Source organism: Micropterus salmoides, unplaced genomic scaffold (assembly GCF_014851395.1).
Source record: "Micropterus salmoides isolate LMB-PRFRI ecotype aquatic unplaced genomic scaffold, ASM1485139v1 Ms_hic_scaffold_12, whole genome shotgun sequence".
Lineage (NCBI taxonomy): Eukaryota > Metazoa > Chordata > Actinopteri > Centrarchiformes > Centrarchidae > Micropterus > Micropterus salmoides.
The window spans coordinates 15,737,875-15,758,801 of NW_024040263.1; the positions used below are offsets into that span (position 1 = coordinate 15,737,875).

Below are 20,927 nucleotides of genomic sequence, written 5' to 3' on the forward strand. Positions count from 1 at the left end.
CCATCACTGACTGTGGAAACTTTACACTGGACTTCAAGCAACGTAGATTCTGTTCCTCTCCTCTCTTCCTCCAGACTCTGGGACCTTGATTTCCAAAGGAAATGCAAAATTTACTTTCATCAGAGAACATAACTTTGGACCACTCAGCAGCAGTCCAGTCCTTTGTCTTTAGCCCAGGTGAGACGCTTCTGACGCTGTGCCTTGTTCAAAAGTGGCTTGACACAAGGAATGCGACAGCTGAAACCCATGTCTTGCATACGTCTGTGCGTGGTGGTTCTTGAAGCACTGACTCCAGCTGCAGTCCACTCTCTGTGAATCTCCCCCACATTTTTGAATGGGTTTTGTTTCACAATCCTCTCCAGGGTGCGGTTATCCCTGTTGCTTGTACACTTTTTTCTACCACATCTTTTCCTTCCCTTTGCCTCTCTATTAATGTGCTTTGACACAGAGCTCTGTGAACAGCCAGCCTCTTTAGTAATGACCTTTTGTGTCTTGCCCTCCTTGTGCAAGGTGTCAATGGTTGTCTTTTGGACTGCTGTCAAGTCAGCAGTCTTCCCCATGATTGTGTAGCCTACAGAATTAGACTGAGAGACCATTTAAAGGCCTTTGCAGGTGTGTTGAGTTAATTAGCTGATTAGAGTGTGGCACCAGGTGTCTTCAATATTGAACCTTTTCACAGTATTTTTTTTAATTTTCTGAGATACTGATTTTGGGGTTTTCATTAGTTGTCAGTTATAATCATCAAAATTAAAAGGAATGAACACTTGAAATTTATCAGTCTGTGTGGAATGAATTTATGCATTATACAAGTTTCACATTTTGAATAGAATTACTGAAATAAATAAACTTTTTGATGATATTCTAATTATATGACCAGCACCTGTATTTATATAGTGTGTGCATCCAAAGCTCTTTAGGTCACACACCACATTAAACTTTGAATCAGAGTCACATAATAAAACTATTTATATCTTAACTAGGGTTTCGAACTGTTTCCATTAATGTTTCATGACTTCCTGCCCTTTTTTATTAGTCACTGCCACTCAGCCAGCCAAACTAAAGGCCATTCTTGTTCAGCTTGAATGCTGCATTACTGAAAACATGCAGTAAACAACAGTGTCACAGCAGCTGCTGAGTCTAGAGTCCTCCTCTGCTCACCATCCACAGATCACCAACTTTTGAGATTAAATATGAGGACTCACACTTCAGAGAATTTGTGCAACTGCTAAAATATTAACAATGGGCAGCAGACATCTAACAGACCTGATGTGCCACAGTGCATTTCAAACTTTCATCAAAGACAGCAGGTACAAGGTGAAATAACTACTGCCTGTGAATACACCTGTAGGGCAGCAGAAATGCACCAAGCCAAGGAGAGCTAAGCAGCCTGAAAAACACCAGACAATCCCAGACAACCACTAAGTGTCTTACAGGAATTAGACTGCACTAAAAAATATAAAACAAAATATATACATATACACTCAGTGGACACTTTTTTTAATTATTTTTTTTAGATACACCTGTATAATCTAATCCAGTCCAATTGAACATCTCAGCCACGCCATCTATCTTTACAGAGCTCATAATCACTTTTTGTAGACATTGTTGGAAATGTGTAAATTCCATGAAATGTTTATTATCGAGGTCACTCTATGATCCACAAAAACATGCCACTTTAATATGACAATAAAACATTAATATCTTTTAAAATATGTTAAATAATTAATAATAGTAGGGCAAACAGGAGGTAATGAGTTGAATTCGATTGAAATAAAAAAAAATGATTCCAGTTGGAACAATAGCATCCGCAAACTCTTGGTTATTTATTCCCCTACATTAGTCATGTTCAGTCAACTTAGTTCCACTCCAAATGTTTAATCCACACGCCCCCCCTGCAGTGGCTCTATGCTCCCCAAAAGGGAGGCCCATCCCCCACTTTGAGAACCACTGGTGTAAACACTACAGTATGAACATAAGCACAACTTAGAGAACTTAGTGTAATATGACTTCAGCAACATGTACAACGACAGCATAGGTTGTTTGTCAATGCCTCCAACAAAGACATATATGACTGTTTACCTAAACGACACATATAACCGCTGGAAAGTACCACTCCAGCCAGAGGTGTACTGGACTTTTACCAGGTTATGTAAGTTACATGACATTAAACACTTTGTTACATTGGGAAACATTTGCAGTTTGGTTAAGGCAACAAAACTACTTGGATAGGTTAAGGTAAGTAAGTACGTTACCTGACTTGTGTCATGCGAGACAATAATGCTATTTAACTTAAAACTATAAATAACTCAACATTGACTTAGTTTCACATGTGACCCAAATACCCAAATGTTCTGGGTTTGACCTATTTATCTACTCCATCCACCTCGTTACTTGGACTTTCTCGCTCTTTATGGTACGTCATATTGGTCGTAATAAGCTGCTTGAAAAAACAACATATGCGGTCGTTTTTCTGGTGAGGACCGGCTGGACTTAAGGCACGTTTGTGTGTTTGCTATAACTTAGAGGTCTGTTCATTTTTTAGTCTGGCTAATTGCGACAACACTTTGGTCTGCAGGAAGTCAGACACAAGTGGAGCGACGACTTCAGGATTGTTCAGATGGACGTGATGATTTCCTGGTACAGTCACCACCGTGTGCTGAAAGAAAGAGTCAGACAGACGATTAAGACGAGTATAAGAGATTAACTTCTTATATTTAACCTACAATGGCCACTTAAAGAGGAAGCAGAAACTAATTGTAAACACAACATTGACATGTAGCCTCTGTATTTTTCAACCTGGACTATTTTCTCACGTTTGTGTGTCTATGTGACTAATTGGAACAACATTTTTTGAAAGTGGTCGTGTATTGACTGAACCCCCTGCACTCAGCAGCATTGAAACGGGGCTGTAACGTATTGCAGATAATATCGCCCTGTCAAATTACGTCCTCTAAAGGTGCTTTCTTTTGCCACCAAAAGGATCAGACAGGGTGTTAACAGGGTGCGAAAACAGTGTGAAAAGGATCCAAACAGAGATAGATCTTTTTTTAAAGATCCTTTTTATTTAACCAGAAAGAGTGGTGATATCGCTTTCGTAAAAGCCAAGCTACTCCCTTGATAAGAATAGTAATCCAAAGTTACCCTTTAAGTTGATATGATGAAATTGTTTGCAAACAGTTGCTTATTTATACATCCAGCAGTTCCAGAGCAACATTTTCCTCTTCACCTGTTGAATGTAAGTCCAATATTCACTCTTGTTTAGCTCTGTTTTTGGTCTCCCCAAAGTCCTGAGGAAAATATCTGCCGTTTTGGCTGCTAAATGCTCCACGGTGTTCAACCAGCTAGTCACTAACTGTGTATCTGTCTGCTGTTTTAGAGCCTTTATTTGCTGAAAACTTGTCTGCCTGAAAATGACACTGAGAGTGAACCAAAACAGTTAAGTGGCTAAACAAGGAAACAAACAGCTAAAACTCACTATAAAGCTGGTGAAGTCAAGGGGAGCTGCAGATTCAGGTGTTGTTGTCTCCAGGTGCATCACTCCATTGTTTTCACATTATTATTTGCTACATTGTTATTATAGAAATATTGATTATAGCAGTTTTTAAAATCCTTAGCATTCTACCATCCCATGCTTGTCTTTTCCTGCACCGCGTCAAAGACTGACATCCACTGAATTTTTCTATCAGCAGCCGACTTGAAAAGAGACAGCATCAGCAGCATTTGACCAAGTTCCAGTATGTAGGTCAGCGTCGAGGTTCACAGCTATAAAGAAAATTGTGCCCCCTCTGAGACATTGAGCTCGTACTACGCTGCTAATTTTGCATTTGTGCGTCTGTCAGTCTTATCCACACACAGGCGGTTAAAAATAAACACGAAGCTGCAAGCGTACTTATGTAACAGAAATAGACTGTACACTCACATTTCTGTCCCGATAGCCCTGGAGAAGCGCTGATGTAAATTTCTTCTGATCTGGTTCAGCAAATATTTTTTCAAAGCCGCTTTCTGCTCTGGAAAGACAAAGACAAACATGTGTATTCAGTGAGGTACATTATAATAGTAGAGTTTAGAACATTTGAGTTGGGGGAAAATCTTACAGAATAACTAGAACAGACGCTTGTATCCTTGACTGCATCTCCAGACTCTGCTCCAAACTGATGCGCACAATGTTTTTCTGAAAATGAAGAACATAACATACCGTATACCTGCATTTTATGGGCTGCATATGACGACCCATTTTGGAGAAATCAAAAGGCAAAATGATGATTTGGTGCAGTTCAGCTGTAACCTACCAGATTAATTCGAAAGTCTCGAGAGAACACCACTCCTGTGAGAGAAAAATACATAATATTTTCAGTGTAAGAGTAAAAACAGTGTAATTATTCGGAAGAGGCAGACAAAGACGTACCTCCTTCAACTTGAACTAGACCGCGCTCTAAAAGCATGCGTACAGACTGCACAGACAGACTCGGGTTTGCAGCCAACAGCCTGGAAGAAATGAAACATTTTAGCCAGCAGCTGGTTAAAAGAGACAAAGTAACTAGATATCAATGACCAAGAAGTGGAATGATAAAGCACCTCTCAACTGCCTTTGCATAAGTGTAAACTCTTGTTTTCTCTTCTGTCTTCTTCTCAAACTGAAGCATCTCGTCCATCCCCTGCCTCATCACTTTAGGCATTTCATTCTGCCAGAAAACGGACACAAATGATGAAGGAAGCAATTCAAAACTACTGGCAGGAGCGGACTGTACAGCACAGCTCTCTGTGAAATGTGGAGTGGTGCAATAATATAATACATTTAGTAGGACAAACTGTCACTCATTTAGACATTGGTGTTGAAAAGCATTTCTTAAATGTGACGCCTTTCAATATGTCAAACACCCTAATATATATTTTATACATTTTATACTATAGCTGAGCAACATGTCCGCCCTTCTCCTTTGTACCTACTGCTCTGCATGTTTAGTAGAGTAATGCCAGGGTTTCTGCAGAGTTCACAAAGTTTAATGTCACTTTTAGGAGCAACTTCCACAAAAAACGCAATTTAACACCTGTTTCATAGTTATACTGAGCAAAGCTTGAAATGCAAATGATTACTTCTAAAGCAAAGGACTGGGGGAAAATCTTGTGGGAGGACTTGTGAAATGGTTCCGCAGGCTGGTGTAAACAAATGTAATTATTTTTATCACCACAAAGGAAAGCATTACAACTTCAAAGCATATAGTATTTTTCTTAACCCTTATCTAAACAGCAAACTGCAGCCCTGAAGTAACTGTAGTCTATGGGGGGGAATACTGTTAAAGTACCGGGTCTGTAGGTAAGAATCCATAAGAGTCCAACAGTACGACAGCGTCCACCATCTCAGGATACAGTGCACTGAACTGTGGGAAACACAATGTGGACTAAATACCACAAGGTACAGCTAAACAGTTGATACAGAGGCAGTATATGTATCGTACTTACCAGTCCAGCAATGTTACCACCTGAAATAAAATTAAAAAAAGAAAGTGTACACATAAATATATACATGCAAATAAACAAGCATTTGAATCTCTCTCGCTTTGCTGTAAAGCTGAACTCACCCATGCTGTGGCCTATGATGGAGAATTTATTCCACTGCATAGCTGTGGGAGTTAATTTCACAGATCATCAACCAGGTCCCGTATCTCATCACAGAACACTCAGACTGTTTTAAGTTAGAAGGCAACAAAACTGCTGTGCTTTAACTGCAGTACAGATGCACTAGGGCTGGGTGATATTTAGATATGAACATATACTGTAATGGCAAATGTGTTCAAAAACACATATCTTTGATTTGACAAAAACTGGAGCTTTCATCAACAGTCTTCATCAGACACCTTCTTCTCTTTGAGTTAATAATAATAATACTAATAGTATAATATATATCCAACATATATAATGTATAATAAGTCGGCTAAAAATCTGTCACACACAGTGGTGCACAACAAATAAAACAAGTCAATGTACAATTAAAGGAAAAATAAATTACGCATCACATAGTGGTTTGAATTCAATAAAAAAAACATGAACAAGTCAATATAGCAAACCCAGGACACGCAGGGACCGAACCTGTCGCATGAACAAACACTGATGTTTGAGTTGAATTAGTGGATTAACTCCTGCGACTTCATGAACCCACACACCGTCAATGACTCTGCGTACATCCATCACATACGAAGGAAAGGAGTAGAAAACTCCAGGACGGCGATGTGATGACTGACCGTGACCTGCCAGGTCCATCGCCACATATCTGCACTCTGAGGGGAAGACAGAGAGAAGCACTGAGTCTCAGTGATTGTCACATTAAGGAAATAATGACGTACTATTTAACTAAAAAACTCAACACTATCAAGCAAATTTAAATGTGTTTGCTTCAGCTGAAAAAAAAGATTTTTTACAATTATTTTTGGGGCATTTCTGCCTTTAATTGATTGAGCATTTAGCTTTGAGGCAGGCAGGAAATGTGCAGTTTACATGCTACATACAAGAAGTACAAAAAGCAGAAAGTCGAAGGTATCCCAAAGGTAATCTCCCAATAAGTTTAACTTGCTCTAGCTCTAATTTTAACACTGAGTTGCAGCAGGAGCAGCTGAACATGTTGATTTATACCACGTGTGCACATACATTAAAGGATAATTTCGGTATTTTTAAACTGGTGCCCTATCTTCACATATTTTAGTGTTGAAATGACCTTTAGGCCCAAAAAGTATTGGAACCCATGCAGTAGATGGCTTCAACTGGCTGCAATGTATTCCTGTGGGGCAATTACACCTGTGAAAATTGTATCCACAAAAAGGGCTGTCAGTGACTTCATTGTGTCATTTTGACGGGCGCAATTGCCCCAAAGGAATACATGTAAGGCAACGCAAGTTTATTTGTATAGCACATTTCAACAACAAGGTAATTCAAAGTGCTTTACATAAAAGCAACAGGGAAATATAAAAAAGTTTAAAAGCAACATAGGGAAATTGAAAAATTACACAATAATAATTACAGCGCAGTGTACACAATCAGGGTTAAAAGAGTTAAATGGAAAATAAAAACAGGCTGAGGAGTTGAGCAAATAATTGAGTTACAATTATTTTGAAAAGAGAATAAACAGAGAAGTACACTTAATCTACTCTGTCTAGCTAGTCTGTACTCAGGTCCGCAGCAATCTTTGGGTCCACTGAAACTCCAAAAACCCTCGGACACTACAGAGAAACCAGGACATGTCTGTCCGCAGGCCGGTTTGATCCAGTTATACTCTGGACCCACCTGCGCGTTTACAGGTGGACAGAGGTTCCTGCAGATCACTCAGGCATGAGATTTAAGACCACTTCCTTCACTCTGTTCAGTCTTACTCAATTACCTTCTCATTTCTCACCGTGTAAATATTTAATTAAAAGCAATGGTAAAAAGCTAAAAAACAAAGAAAAAGAAAACAATACAGTAAATGTTACAGTGCAGTGTAAGTTATCAATCTACTAGTTAAAGGCAGTGGTAAAAAGAAAAGTCTTCAGTCTTAATTTAAAAGAACTGACAGTTTCAGCAGACCTGCAGTTATCTGGGAATTTGTTCCAGATATACGGAGCATAATAACTGAACGCTGCTTCTCCTTGTTTAGATTTGACTCTGGGGACAGAAAGAAAACCTGCCCCAGACGACCTGAGAGGTCTGGATGGTTCGTAAAGAAGCAGAAGATCAGAAATGTATTTTGACCCTAAACCATTTAGTGCTTTATAAACTAACAGCAGGATTTTGAAATCAATTCTTTGACATACAGGAAGCCAATGTAAAGACCTCAGAACTGGAGTGATGTGATCCACCTTTTTGGTCTTAGTGAGGACTCGAGCAGCAGCGTTCTGAATCAGCTGCAGCTGTCTGATGGATTTCTTAGGGAGCACTGTAAGGACACTGTTACAGTAGTCAAGTCGACTGAAGATAAATGCATGGATAAGCTTTTCCAGGTCTTGCTGAGACATAAGTCCTTTAATCTGTGATATATTCTTCAGGTGATAGTAGGCTGACTTTGTAATTGTCTTAATATGGCTACTCAAATTCAGGTCTGAGTCCATGACTACACCAAGATTTCTGGCTTGATTTGTGGTTCTTAACATTACAGATTGAAGTCGAGCACTGACTTTCAATCGTTCCTCCCTGGCTCCAAAAACAATAACTTCAGTTTTATCCTTGTTTAATTGAAGAAAATTCTGGCACATCCAATAGTTGACCTGCTCAATACAGTTACTCAGCACCTGAATGGGATCATAGTCCCCTGGTGATATGGTTATGTAAATCTGTGTGTCATCTGCATAATTATGGTAACATATTTTGTTGTTTTTCATAATCTGAGCCAGTGGAAGCATGTAAATGTTAAACAAAAGAAGTCCCAAAATGGAGCCTTGGGGAACTCCACATGTCATTTTTGTCAGTTCAGATGTGTGATTACCTATAGACACAAAGTAGTCCCTGTCATTTAAGTAGGATTCAAACCATTTTAGTACTGTGCCAGAAAGTCCAACCCAGTTTCCAAGTCTGTCTAGTAATATGTTGTGGTCGACTGTGTCGAATGCAGCACTGAGATCCAATACTAAGACTGAAATTCTGCCACTGTCAGTGTTTAAATGGATGTCATTGAAGACCTTAACAAGAGCCGTCTCAGTGCTGTGGTGTGGTCGAAAACCTGACTGGAAGACATCAAAACTGTTATTTAGTGCCAAGAAAGCACTAAGCTGTTGAAAAACAGCCTTTTCAATGATTTTACTTAAAAATGGGAGATTTGATATGGGCCTATAATTGCTCATTAGTGACCTTTCTAGATTGCTCTTTTTTAAGAGTGGCTTAATGACTGCAGTTTTCAGGGCCTGTGGGAAAAAACCTGAGAGGAGAGACATGTTGACAATTTGTAGTCGATCTGAAGCCATGCATTTAGAAACATTTTTGAAAAAACCCGTCAATATCAAGGCAGCATGAGGAGGATTTCAGATGTTATATTATGTCCTCCAGGTTTTTATGGTTAATAGAATCAAATTTTTTCGTGCTATATAAATTGTTTTTGAGTGGACATAGGGACAAGACATATCCTGTTACTGGCATGGAGGCACTGATTGCTTGTCTAATTGTTTGAATTTTGTCTGTGAAGAAGGAGGCAAATTCATTGCACGCCCTGGTGGATAGAAGGTCAGAGGCTACAGGCACAGGAGGGTTGGTTAGCCTGTCGACAGTAGCAAACAGGGCACATGCATTATTAGTGTTTTTGGTGATGATGTCAGAGAAGAAGGACCGCCTTGCATTTCTCAGTTCTAAATTATAAATGTGAAGTCTCTCTTTATAGACGTCATAATGAACCTGGAGATTTGTTTTCCGCCACCTGCGTTCAGCTTTTCGACACTCTCTTTTTTGAGTTCTAACCAGCGTGGTACTTCTCCATGGAGATCTTGTCTTACCAGAGACCACCTTCACCTTGGCTGGTGCAATGGCATCAATAACATTTGTAATTTTAGAAGTGTAATTATCTACAAGCTCATTGACTGAGACCCGTGAGAGGGCGGGTGTTGAGGAGAAAGCCTCAATAAATTTTTCACTATCACTGTTTTCAGTGATATGCTGTTTTGTGATTACCTCTGTTTGTACATTTGTGTGCACACAGATAGCACTCTCAAAGAAAACACAGGAATGATCAGAGAGCAACATCAGTCACCACAACCTTGGAAATGTCCAGACCCTTGGAGATGACCAAGTCCAAAGTGCGCCCCTTACTCTTAGTCCATAATTATCAAGAACACAACACAGTTCTTTAGTCCCTCTGTCCTGGGGGTTGTCAACATGGATGTTAAAATCACCAACAATAACTACACAGTCAAAGTCAATACAGATTATAGACAGCAGTTCACCAAAGTCATCAAAAAAGTTTGCATAGTATTTAGGGGGCCTGTAGATATTTAGAAAAATAGCTCGAGAAGAGGAATTCAGCTGAAGAGCCACATATTCAAAAGAAGCAAAATTCCCATAAGACATCTTTTTGCATTGGAGGGAGTCATTAAACAAAATGGCAACTCCACCTCCTCTCTTATGCACTCTTCACTCATAAAACTGAAGTTGGGAGGGGTAGACTCGATAAGGACAGCTGCACTGTTATCTTTGTCCAACCAAGTTTCAGTTAAAAACATGAAATTGAGATTGTGAGTAATTATAAAATCATTGATTAAAAATGTTTTTCCTGCCAAAGACCTAACGTTTAACAAAGCTAATTTTAGTGTGTTAAAAACATTATCTGGCCCACTTTTTTCGACAGGCTGCGGCTGACGAGGAATTAATACTAAATTTGCAGGATATGTTGAGTGCTTCCTGTTTCTTAACACATTCACCATGCTTTTTCTGTTACCTGTCAAGAAAGGGATGGAGAAGACTTCCAGCACACCGGGCTTGTCCTGGGAAGAGTCATGAGTGCTATTTTCCTTGTAGCCTGGATCCAGCACATATCAGACAGAGCTTACTGGGCTTTTTCGCCATTGTGGAGCGGGATTTGTGCGCTGTATTTGTGACACATGTGTCAAACCTGGAGGACTTAGAACCAGTGGTGGAGGTGGATGGTGAGGGGAGTAAATTTTGTCCCAGCTCTAACCAGGTCTTCCATGTGATCAGTGAAGTCCAACAGGGGGAGAGGGGAGAAAGGGTGTCTGGAGATAAGGGTGTCCTAGATGGGGATTGGGTGGGTAGAGATGGTGAATCTGTTGGTTTTCAGTGAGGAAGGTGGAGGGTCAACCTCTTGGCTCAGTTATTTCCCGTGATCAGAGCTCTCTTCCGGCGGGGGCTGAGGTGGCTCTTCTTCAAGGTTTCTGGCATGTTGTGTTATGTCTTCTTCTTGTTTAGATTCCTCTTGTCTCTTGTCCTTGGCAGAGGGAACAGATGAGTGACGCAGAAATTAAAACAGGTTGGAGCTTAACAATTTTACTCCTGACTTGTTAAGGCAAAGTCCATCTGCCTTAAAAAAGATGTCTGCAGTCCCACAGAAAGTAAAAGTTTTCGATGATATGCACTGAATGGACAGGACATGCCGTTGAAAGCCACGTGTTCAATGCCATCAATCTGCTGAATCTCTCAGCTCCTCTCTGGATTGGCGATATAGGGCCACTGATAAACACCCCAGCATTCAAAGAGCTGACTGTGTTCAACAGATTATTAAAGTCCTCTTTCAACACTTCAGACTGTTGCTTCACAACATCATTAGCCCCGATGTGCAGTATGATGTTTTTCACAGTAGGATGTTCAGCCACGATATGCAGGATTCTTTCTGCCAAATCAGACACCGAATCCTTCGGAAAGCAGAGTATTTTGGTGTTCTTATTGCACATGCTTCTTACATTGTTTACAGCAGAGTCACCCACAATCAGGGTTTGAGGCCCAATCGTTAGCTTTCCCTGCAGCCTTTTACTTTCTGATTTACGCTCAGTCCTTACCCTTCTGTGTGAGGACGGAGGTTATCCAGGTCATCAGTCGGAGATCCAGGGTCCTGCAATAGTGGTGAAAATCTGTTCTGCTGTTGCACACTCGGTTGTTGGGGAGGTTTGTTGCCAACTCTCCCTTTCGCAACTGTCCACGGCTGTGTCCTACCAAGAACAGGGGTTGAAGAGGCGCTCTGCCTGGATGATAATGCAGGCCAGCCAGTCGCATCACAAATCTCAGGGCGCTGGGTTCTGCCTGTTACTCGTCCTCCCATTTCCCCAGGAAATTATTTACTCTTAGGCTTTGCACCAAGAGTGTTCCAGGGAAGACTCCCACTTTTAGATTTATTACCCAGAACACAGGCCTCCTGCTTCTTGGTAGTCTTGTTGGTGCTAATTAGCCATGTGTTAGCATGGTCTTGTCCACTGTTTTGGGTCCACGGTAAAGTGGTGTCATTCCTGCATAGTCCATTCACTTCCACATTCACTTCTAACCTGTGGATCTTGGTTTCCAGCACTGCAATTTTCTGTAGAAGTTTTTTCGGTACTGTGCGGGACTCCCGTTAGGTAGGTTGTAAGATCAATTCCAACTTACTACAAATGGAGGACACTTTTGCACAAGGTTCATAGGTTCGCATTCATAAACCTATGGACACTTATTTTCATTTCCCTGAGAAAATTCAGGGGAATCCAATCACACATTTACTGACATCTTTTTCAGAGGTGGGTCAAGCAGGCCAGAGACTCTTTTGAATGTTGTTCAGAACTCTTCAAAGTAAAAGCTCTTAATAAACTCGACATAAAGCTTTGCTGAAAAAGACGTTCTCGTGCTTTTATTTTAGAGGCACAATCACTTAAGAGTAAGTGATGGTGAAAGTAACTGTAGCTGTCATGACTGGAGTCAATTATTTTTTTTTCCCCCTGCTATCATAGTAATCTGGCCGCCTATTGCCGACCACTGGTTTAAAGATAGATTTTTGCTTTTTGAAGTAGGCTTGTGGAAAACCTTAGAGATTTAATTTAAACTATAGAGGAGGAGTTAAAATGGGTGCCCAAGAGCCATGTTCATTTTTACATGAGTTTACTACAACAACAATTACCTTTGGGTAGAAGGGGAATGAAGGTGTTGAATGTACCACAGTTGTCAGCCCAGCCGTGCAGGCACAGCACAGGATGACCGTGATCAGGACCCCAGACTTTACCTCTGATCTCTCCCCATGGGACCGGTATGGAGAGCTCTGAAACTGGACACACAACAATGCTGAGGTTTAGTAATACTAATGAAAGCCTGTATTAGTTTTTGTCTAACCAGTGGTATGGTAACAGAAAGAAGAGACTCTGTGCCACATGTAACTTACTTCTGGGAAAGCTTCGTGAACAATATTAGCAGGGAAAAGGTGTGTTTGCATGAAGGAATTTCTTCTGCTGAAACAACTGAGCTGATTAAACAGTTAGCTGTCAACTATTTTAATAACCGAGTTTTACAAGGTAGATTTATTCCATCATTTTACAACACGGGGTTGTATAATGTGATTAGGTTGTAATCACTAATCAAAGAAAAATTTCTAGCTTGTTAAACTAGAGGATTTACTTCTCTGTATTATATCATTATAAATTAAATGTGTTGGGGCTTTTAGAGGAACAAAATAAGCAATCTGACAACTTCACCTTGATCTCTCAGAAATTGTGACATAAGCACTAAAATATGAATTTTGGATTCCTGTATTAGTGCTGCAGCTAACAATTATTTTTACGTTTATTTATGCTATTAATTGATTAATTGTTTAGTTCCTACAATGTAAAAATAGTGAAAAATACCCATCACAGGTTCTGGGAGCTGAGAATGACATCCTCAAATTGTTTTGTCCCAAACCCAAAGATATTCAATTTACATTGACATATGGCAGAAAAGCAGACCTTCCCAATGTGAGAACCTGGAACCAACAGATGTTCAGCATTTCTTGTTTCAGAGATGACTTCAACCATTAATCGAAAATGAAAATTGTTGATTTACTTTCTGCAGAACGCAAACGCAACGCAAGCTCGAAAATGTAAACAAACATTAACCTACTATGTACAGATATTTGTTGTACAGTCTGTAGCTCATACACACAAGCACTTATAAAACTACGAGCAATATCTTCTAATGACATGTAAACACGATTATTTCACTACTTTCCCCGTGTTTTGAGCACAACAGTAATGACATCTGAACAAACATACCGATAGATAAACTAATTAACCAAGGAAGAGTCAAACAAAGAGCAACTGGACGGCGACCTCTTGAGGCTTCTTCACCATCCTTCAGTTTCTTCGAGTATCTTCAAGTAGGCAACATTTGCCCTTGACTTTAACCTTCTTTGGATAACTATGACTGACTGTCTGCCTGACTGACTGTGAGCCGCAGATATAACTTAGTTAAGTTACCTGCTTGTTTCATTGTACCGGTGTGCAGGTGTCTGACGCCTTTCAGAGCTCGCATCATGTTGGGGAACACCTATGCTGAACAAACGCTGTAATTAAAACCTAGAAAAGTAACGTTAAGTAAACATTTTGGCAGCACAAATAAACTTGTCGCCAACTTCTAACCTGAACACTTTTACAGCCCTTTTTCACGCTCACTGCCGTTTTCCGGGTTGAAAAACCAGGTGACGCAAGCTCAAGATGCTATTGGATAAACGGGTATCTGGATTTGCAGTCTAGACCAATGAAAATTAAGAAGAGGCGGGGCTTACCTTCTACGTGACAGCTGTTAACCAGCAGAGGGCCTGATGGTTTTTACTGTAACGAGCTTCGCAGTCCTCGTCCAACTTTCATGCACCGTCAAATTATATCAAACTGTACATAAGAACAAGAGGAGGAAACATAATGTCAGGGCATGAAATAATACAATACTTACAAGAGAATATAAAAAGACACATAAGTGGTATTTTAATACAGTAAAAGAAATGTATAATGACCAGTGGTGTAGTCTATTTTTTTCTAGTGAGTATACTGTGATTTTTCCCTCCCAGCCTCATACTCACCCGTCCCAGCATGACGTCCCATGAGCACCACTACACTCACTAATACATACAGGATGCATGTACATGTAATAGAGCGCATTCTGAAGGACTGCTTAGGTTACAACGCAAAGACTTTAACAGCCAATGACAGTTACAGGTGGGAAAGGGCGTCACTTTGTGTTGAAAAGTGGTGGGGACATTTTAGGGTTCAGATTAGAGTTGTGACAAAACACTTAGCATAGGAGACGTGACAATCCACAATATTGGGGTCACAAGATCCAGACTAGAAGATATTTTAATAGTATGTAAAGAAATATTCATTGATGAATACACAATTGGGGGGCCTGGGGGTCCTCCCCTAGAAGATTTTGAGCATTAAACATTTAATTTCCTGCATTCTGGAGACATTTTCTGCACCAATTTATGGTCGAAATGTCTAATGTTTAGTGTTAATCACCATCTAACTCAGCCAGTTAAGAGCTACATTTAGCCTTAGATATATGAATCTGGTTTTATCATCTGGCAATTTTCAATGCACATTTCAGAGTGCAAGCTGCAACTATTATTAACGATAATGGAAAGCTGAGGCTTTTCAGTAGCAGTAATAACAATGAACATAGGCTTATGTGCAATTCTATCACCAAAACTCATTCATTACAGAATATTATTAACAGCGCGGACACAAAAAGTGGTCCACATCATCTCAAGCACACTTATCTTCCAAAACCATTGTCAACCTTAGGTTATGTATGTTATCAGCTTAGCTACAGCGGCAGCTGCTTTAGCTGCAGGCTTACGAAAACACTAAAAGAGTGTAGTTTGAGTTTGCTCGCGTTTCACATCTCCTTTAGTGATTCACATTAGTTAATTTCAAACGTGCGCCGAGTGACCGCCACGCAGCTGTGTTGTTATTAGGTGAGGTCAGATCCCGGTCACAGGCCAAGCAGCAAACACCAGTTCAGATCTTCGCAACACAAACAGGGTGAATTTATGAATGAACGTGTGAATATTCTGTCACAAAATGTTGTTACGTATCATCTCGCTATTTTAAGTGGGTATACGGAAATCTTTGACCGTTCCTAGTGGTTATAAGGCCTATACCTGCGTATCACGTAGACTACACCACTGATAATGACTATAAAATATTTGTGAATAGTCCCAAATTTAATTTGATAAAAGTTGACAAACGTTTTCTGGGAGTTTGATTCAGATCTGTGTAGCATGAAAAAATATCATGCATCTTCTCCATGTTTAGTTTTGACTGTGGGGACAGGAGACAGGAGGCCGACCTGTCCCAGACCACATCAGAAATGTATTTTCTCATTAAACCATTCAGTGCTTTTTAAACCAACAGTAGTGTTTAAAAATCAATTCTCATCCTAGTCATTTCAGTCAGTTATTTTCTTAAAATAAAATAATTTTGTTCTTCATAGATTCTTATTTGTAACCGAAGAGATACAGCTGAATAACATCAAAGTCAGTGCAGATTGGGTTTATTTGGGCTGTTACTGACCATTTTCTTTTTAAATAGTTTACCAACAGTAGAATTAAAAGTACATCAATATCCATATGAATCACTTTCAATGTAAATTAGTGTAACTTACAAAAAGCAGATTAATAGCCATTAATCTGTTTGGTCAGTTGATTTTATTTATGGCATAGGCCTACTGCATTAAAATTAATATATTTTAATTTGAATTATGTTTGATCAGACTTCTCCTCAGGACTGTGTGTGGGCGGGTAGCTGTGCTTGATTAACACCTGGTTCTGTTTTCTTTCATTGTTATTAGTAGCCCACATGAAGCCTGGTGATATCATGTGAAGCAGCGTAGCTCTGCCCAACCTGAGCAGAGCTCTGATTAAACAGAGTCAATAAAGACACCTGTGAGGGTGTGTGGGGCCTCACGGAAATATGAATACACAGCAACTGAAGGACGTTTTTCCAAAAACTAATTTGCAACAATACCAGGCAAATTAAATCAAATGATCCACTGTGGCGTTTTGAGCAACCTAACATGTCTGTCATGTCCAGAGGGTTTGAGTGATGAAGGCTCCTGTGTGAAGAGAAAATTTGATTTTTACATGAAGCATTTAAGCTGGTGTGGTTTTGCTAAACCTTCCTTGCTTGACTTCCTGTGTGTGTCTGTGTACTTTTGTGAGATTTACATCGGAGACATTTTACACGGTTATAAAATATTAAAGAATAACATTCACAGTTATTGCTTTACAACATATATTAAAACATCTGATACCATAAAAATAGTTTATATGCACTATTTCTTGTTATTTATACGATAACTATGTTTTATGACAACAACTGTTTTACTTGATTGTATTACCATGAATCAGCATTATGTTACTATATTACTGCATGATATATACCATGTCCTTTGTCATGTTAACCATTTGAACTCATCAGGCAAATAGTGCAGACTGTCATTATTGTTTGATATGTTTTTAATTGTCTTGTTGTTTTAAAAAAACAGGAGTTATAGCCTAGATACCTTTCCCCCTACTGAATCTTCTATCCTGCTCCTGGCCTAAATATAGCATGTGCACACAAACACCCTTGTGTGTCTAACACATAAAACAATGGTTGTATCACAGTTTACAATATATTCCACAGTAATCATAAAGTACCGTTGGTTATGACATGATAAGAGCAATCAAACAAAGGTCTATTTATTATTTTGAGTCATAGCTCCAAAATACACCCTCACATCAAAACCTAAAAGAAATAAGTAGACTTCATCATTTCTTCATGAAGAATAACTCGAGTTGTCCTGGAGCCTTGTGTCCACATGCTGAAGTGTCCTCTAGAAAGACACTGAACACTGCAGTCACTTCAGACAAAAGCGTCATTCAAATGACTGTAACATGACCAAGAGCGGATGTTTCATGTCACTGTTAGTGGGAACAATAAAAACCCGCTGGGAGACGTTTTTTATATATAAAGTTGGTGACGGGCTGAAGAAAGTTGGAAGCGGACCGAACAACTGTGGGGCACATGAGGGGTGAGGTCATCATCTTTCAAAACTTAAAAACTCCTTGGACTCGTATTTGTGTACTTAATACACTGACTAGACGCTGACTGACAACAGTGGTTGTGTTTTAATTATTGCTAGAGACATTTCAACAGTTGCTGGATAATGGTAGGGATATGTCCCTATACGCCCTTGATCATGAAAGCAGATCAGTGGGAACTAAGTACATGCTACTGGTATACTTAAAACTCATACTTTGTACTGTTTAACTCCACGTTACCACTAGGCAATGTTCAGGAACTGGTATGCTTGGAGAAAGAATAACAACTATGTAATGTACAGCACATAATGATTAACGATTTATTTTATTTATATTATGCCTTTTTTACTCTCAGTTGACAGTTTATTAGTTAGATGTGGCTGAAATGGACATAGCTTTATTACAAAATATTAGAAACAACCCCTTTAAATGTCTTAATTTATTGTTACTATAAGCTGCTGCTAACAGAATTTCGTTGTATCTATCTATCTTTAACATAACACAGTTCAACATCACTACAAACTACAGCCTCCACACAAAGGGCTCTGAAATGAAAAAAAATGAATTGAAAGAAATCTGTATGTTTTCTCCCAAGTCACTGCTTTGCCTAAACACAAACTTGATGACCCAGACACCGGCTGCATTTGATGTGAAAACACACACACACATAATGTTTGTCTGTTTGCACATCTTTTCTGGTAAATATGATCTTCTTTATTTAAATCGGATTAAGCAGGGCATGTAAAGCCTTGGTGAGATGATACAGAAATAAAAAGATAACACACAAGTTACACATAATCCTATCAGGGACGATGTTTGCGGGGAATCAGAAGTTTCCAGATTAAGCTTTGTGTTGTGAACATTTGAAGGGACGTGCGGTGAGAGAAGTAGCCGAGTGGGAGGGCTGGAATAATCTGGTGACAGAACTGAAGGAGGCAGTATAAAAGGTCAGCGCAGTCAGGCCAAGAAGATCTTTGCTTAATCACACAGGATTTTTGACTACTCTGCAGGTAGGTACTGTCTGTTTTAATTGTCTCATACTTGAATCTTAGAAGACTATCCATTTATTGATCAAATGCATTATAATCAAAGTACATTGACAGATGATTAAAGATATAAAAATAAACATAACTGCAGAATGCATACTAAAGGCTTGATTAAAGCAGAATTTGGTAATTATTTGGTATTCAGGAATCTAAAAAAAAAAAGAAAGACATTCTTTACTCTGCTTTGGTTATTTATCATGCATCGAGGATGCAGAGAAATGTCCTGGTGGGGAATGTTTTTAAACATAAAGTTATAAGAAATAAAAAAATTTTAAAAGTTTTTAAAGAGGCCAAGGTGATCAAGTTAAAAGTACTGCAAGAAAAATACTATTAGGAGAAATTCAAATCCAGATAACTGTCCTTGAAGGGAAATGCAAAGAAAAAAAACTATATGGAGAAATAAAATATCTTTTGTTTACATGCTCTTTAGCACCATGTGACATCTTTTATCGCGCCTGATTTCACTTCAGGTAAATTATGCACAGCTTCACTGAGGTGGTATTACAGTGGGCTACAGTGAGAGCAGCTGAGGTCATGTATCAGTCTCTTAGGCAGTATCGAGTTGCCCTTGAATGAAATGGTTCTTGGCTGCCGGCCATCAATTCAAACAGGAGAAATGCAAAGCAGGAAACAAGAGGACAGCGCTGCGTAATGTGATCCGGTCAGGAAACTTTCTCTGATTGTACCTTTTTTTCCTGTGAGAGAATCTGTATTTATTCCTCAAATCAGTGTTCTGTAATGTTTTCTGTCTCTCCGTCTCCGTCTCTCTCTCTCTCTCTCTCTCCTCAGATCATGGCTGACTTTGACCTTATTCTGAAGCACTGGGGTCCAGTGGAGGCGGACTACAATGGCATTGGCGGCCTGGTTCTGACCCGGTCCGTGGCTCTGTCAAGATAAGATATTAGTTTTTCCGGTATACCGGAAATATATATGTATATATATATATATAGGGCAGGGCTGCAAGCCAGGATTTTATTTAGTTATTCACCTAACAGTTCAAATATGTTTTTATTAGTTATAGTTTAATTTCCCTATGATCTAAATGCTGCTTCAAAGAGTTCTCCACACTGCCATAAATTAAAACACAGTCTCCTTTTTTTTATTTATCATTCATTGTAAAATATATGTCCTTTCAAGTTGCTAAAACATCAGCAAAACAAATACAGAGGGCATGACCTCTGTGTCCTGACGCGTTTTCTTTTCTTCGCAGTTTATTCCTGGAGTACCCTGAAACCCAGAAGCTGTTCCCCAAGTTTGCCGGCATTGCCAAGGGTGACCTGGCTGGTAACGCAGGTATTTCTGCCCACGGTGCCACCGTGCTGAAGAAACTCGCCGAGCTGCTGAGGGCCAAAGGCAACCACGGTACCATCCTCACGCCTCTGGCCAACAGCCATGCCACAAAGCACAAGATCCCCATTAACAACTTCAAGGTGAGGTTGATGAGCATGAGGGAATGTTTTAACAAACCCATTACTGTTTGATCCTTCCTCCCACATTAGCAGCTGTGAAGTATTTTTAACTACAAGCTGCACCTGTTGCACTCCATTTTATGTATCATCCAACCTGATTTTTAAGCAGTTTGTATGAAATTGTCTGTATTTTCTCTTCAGCTGATTACAGAGATCCTTGTTAAAGTCCTGGAGGAGAAGGCAGGACTCGATGCAGCCGGGCAGCAAGCCTTCAGGAACGTGATGGCTGTTGTCATTGCCGATCTTGACAGCAAATACAAAGAGCTGGGCTACGCTGGCTGAAGATGAAAGTGGCACGAGTCTTGCCAGGGTCAGATGACAGACTAGAAAACTTTCCACATGCAAGTGCTTCTTTGAAAACTAAACAGTTAACCATCTTTAAACCTACATTAAGTAGTTTGCATTGAAAGGAAATCCACTATAGAGGTAAAGAACATAATAAGCTTCACAAATGATTGTTTTATTACAGCATAACTGTACTTGATTACGTTAGGTTGTATATGTTTTTCTGTCCACTCCTGTAACTACTCGGAAATAATCATGTTCTTTGTTCAAGTTAAAAGTGATTGATCTTTTTCAGGAGTCTTGACTAATGCCATTCTGTAAACCTTTGTCACATATTACCAATAAAATTAAGTTACACACAATGTTTTTATGCCTTTCCTGATTATGTGAAGGCAAAGCACTACAGGCAAAAAACTGTTTTTCATATGTTGGTTAATTTTCCTTAACATAGACTAATATCTGTTTTAGAGTGGTGGAAAATAAACTGTGTATTTTGGGCGTTTAAGTTTCATGGTGATATCTATTAGTTAAAGAGGTGGTATTTTGCTTTTTGGCTTTTTACTTCTCCTTTATTGAGTTATATATCTTTTTTGTGTTTGTAATAGGTTTGCAAAGTGAAAAAGCCCAAAGTCCAGCCCAAATGGAGTTTCCATC

General features: G+C 39.4%; 2 protein-coding genes across 9 annotated transcripts; one reads left to right on the forward strand and one right to left on the reverse strand.

Annotated features, from left to right (window-relative positions):
* Positions 1-1,480: 1,480 nt before the first annotated feature.
* Positions 1,481-14,069, reverse strand: LOC119899170 (serine hydrolase-like protein). 6 transcript variants are annotated; one of them, XM_038713636.1, is made up of 13 exons: positions 14,034-14,061; positions 13,872-13,946; positions 12,545-12,688; positions 6,066-6,275; positions 5,580-5,621; positions 5,461-5,480; positions 5,304-5,378; positions 4,576-4,682; positions 4,406-4,485; positions 4,290-4,324; positions 4,095-4,171; positions 3,920-4,007; positions 1,481-2,656 (listed from the first exon to the last, which is right to left on the reverse strand). In XM_038713636.1, the coding sequence occupies exons 2-13, from the start codon at positions 13,927-13,929 to the stop codon at positions 2,513-2,515; spliced, it is 1,080 nt and encodes a 359-aa protein (XP_038569564.1). In that variant the 5' UTR covers positions 13,930-13,946; positions 14,034-14,061; the 3' UTR covers positions 1,481-2,512. The 6 variants fall into 6 exon arrangements, with proteins under 6 accessions (XP_038569564.1, XP_038569563.1, XP_038569566.1 ...); XM_038713635.1 differs by having other exon boundaries at positions 13,872-14,068; XM_038713638.1 differs by having other exon boundaries at positions 6,162-6,275; positions 13,872-14,066.
* A 3,373-nt stretch (positions 14,070-17,442) lies between these two features.
* On the forward strand, positions 17,443-20,635 carry mb (myoglobin). Of its 3 annotated transcripts, none has more exons than XM_038713643.1 (4): positions 17,443-17,463; positions 19,309-19,394; positions 19,730-19,949; positions 20,130-20,635. In XM_038713643.1, exons 2-4 carry the CDS (start codon positions 19,312-19,314, stop codon positions 20,268-20,270), a joined length of 444 nt encoding a protein of 147 aa, XP_038569571.1. In that variant the 5' UTR covers positions 17,443-17,463; positions 19,309-19,311; the 3' UTR covers positions 20,271-20,635. The 3 variants fall into 3 exon arrangements, with proteins under 3 accessions (XP_038569571.1, XP_038569569.1, XP_038569570.1); XM_038713641.1 differs by lacking the exon at positions 17,443-17,463 and adding an exon at positions 18,367-18,483; XM_038713642.1 differs by lacking the exon at positions 17,443-17,463 and adding an exon at positions 19,157-19,180.
* Positions 20,636-20,927: the final 292 nt, after the last annotated feature.

Bases quoted from the DNA above. Each gene is read 5' to 3' on its own strand.
- mb (XM_038713643.1), top strand. From the start codon at position 19,312: ATGGCTGACTTTGACCTTATTCTGAAGCACTGGGGTCCAGTGGAGGCG. The intron at 19,395-19,729 runs GTCCGTGGCTCT...TTTTCTTCGCAG, and splicing joins GGCGGCCTGGTTCTGACCCG to TTTATTCCTGGAGTACCCTG. The intron at 19,950-20,129 runs GTGAGGTTGATG...TTTTCTCTTCAG, and splicing joins TCCCCATTAACAACTTCAAG to CTGATTACAGAGATCCTTGT.
- LOC119899170 (XM_038713635.1), bottom strand. From the start codon at position 13,929: ATGATGCGAGCTCTGAAAGGCGTCAGACACCTGCACACCGGTACAATG. The intron at 6,276-12,544 runs GTAATTGTTGTT...TCTTCCCCTCAG, and splicing joins CATTCCCCTTCTACCCAAAG to AGTGCAGATATGTGGCGATG. The intron at 4,172-4,289 runs GTAGGTTACAGC...CTTCATTTTCAG, and splicing joins GAGACTTTCGAATTAATCTG to AAAAACATTGTGCGCATCAG.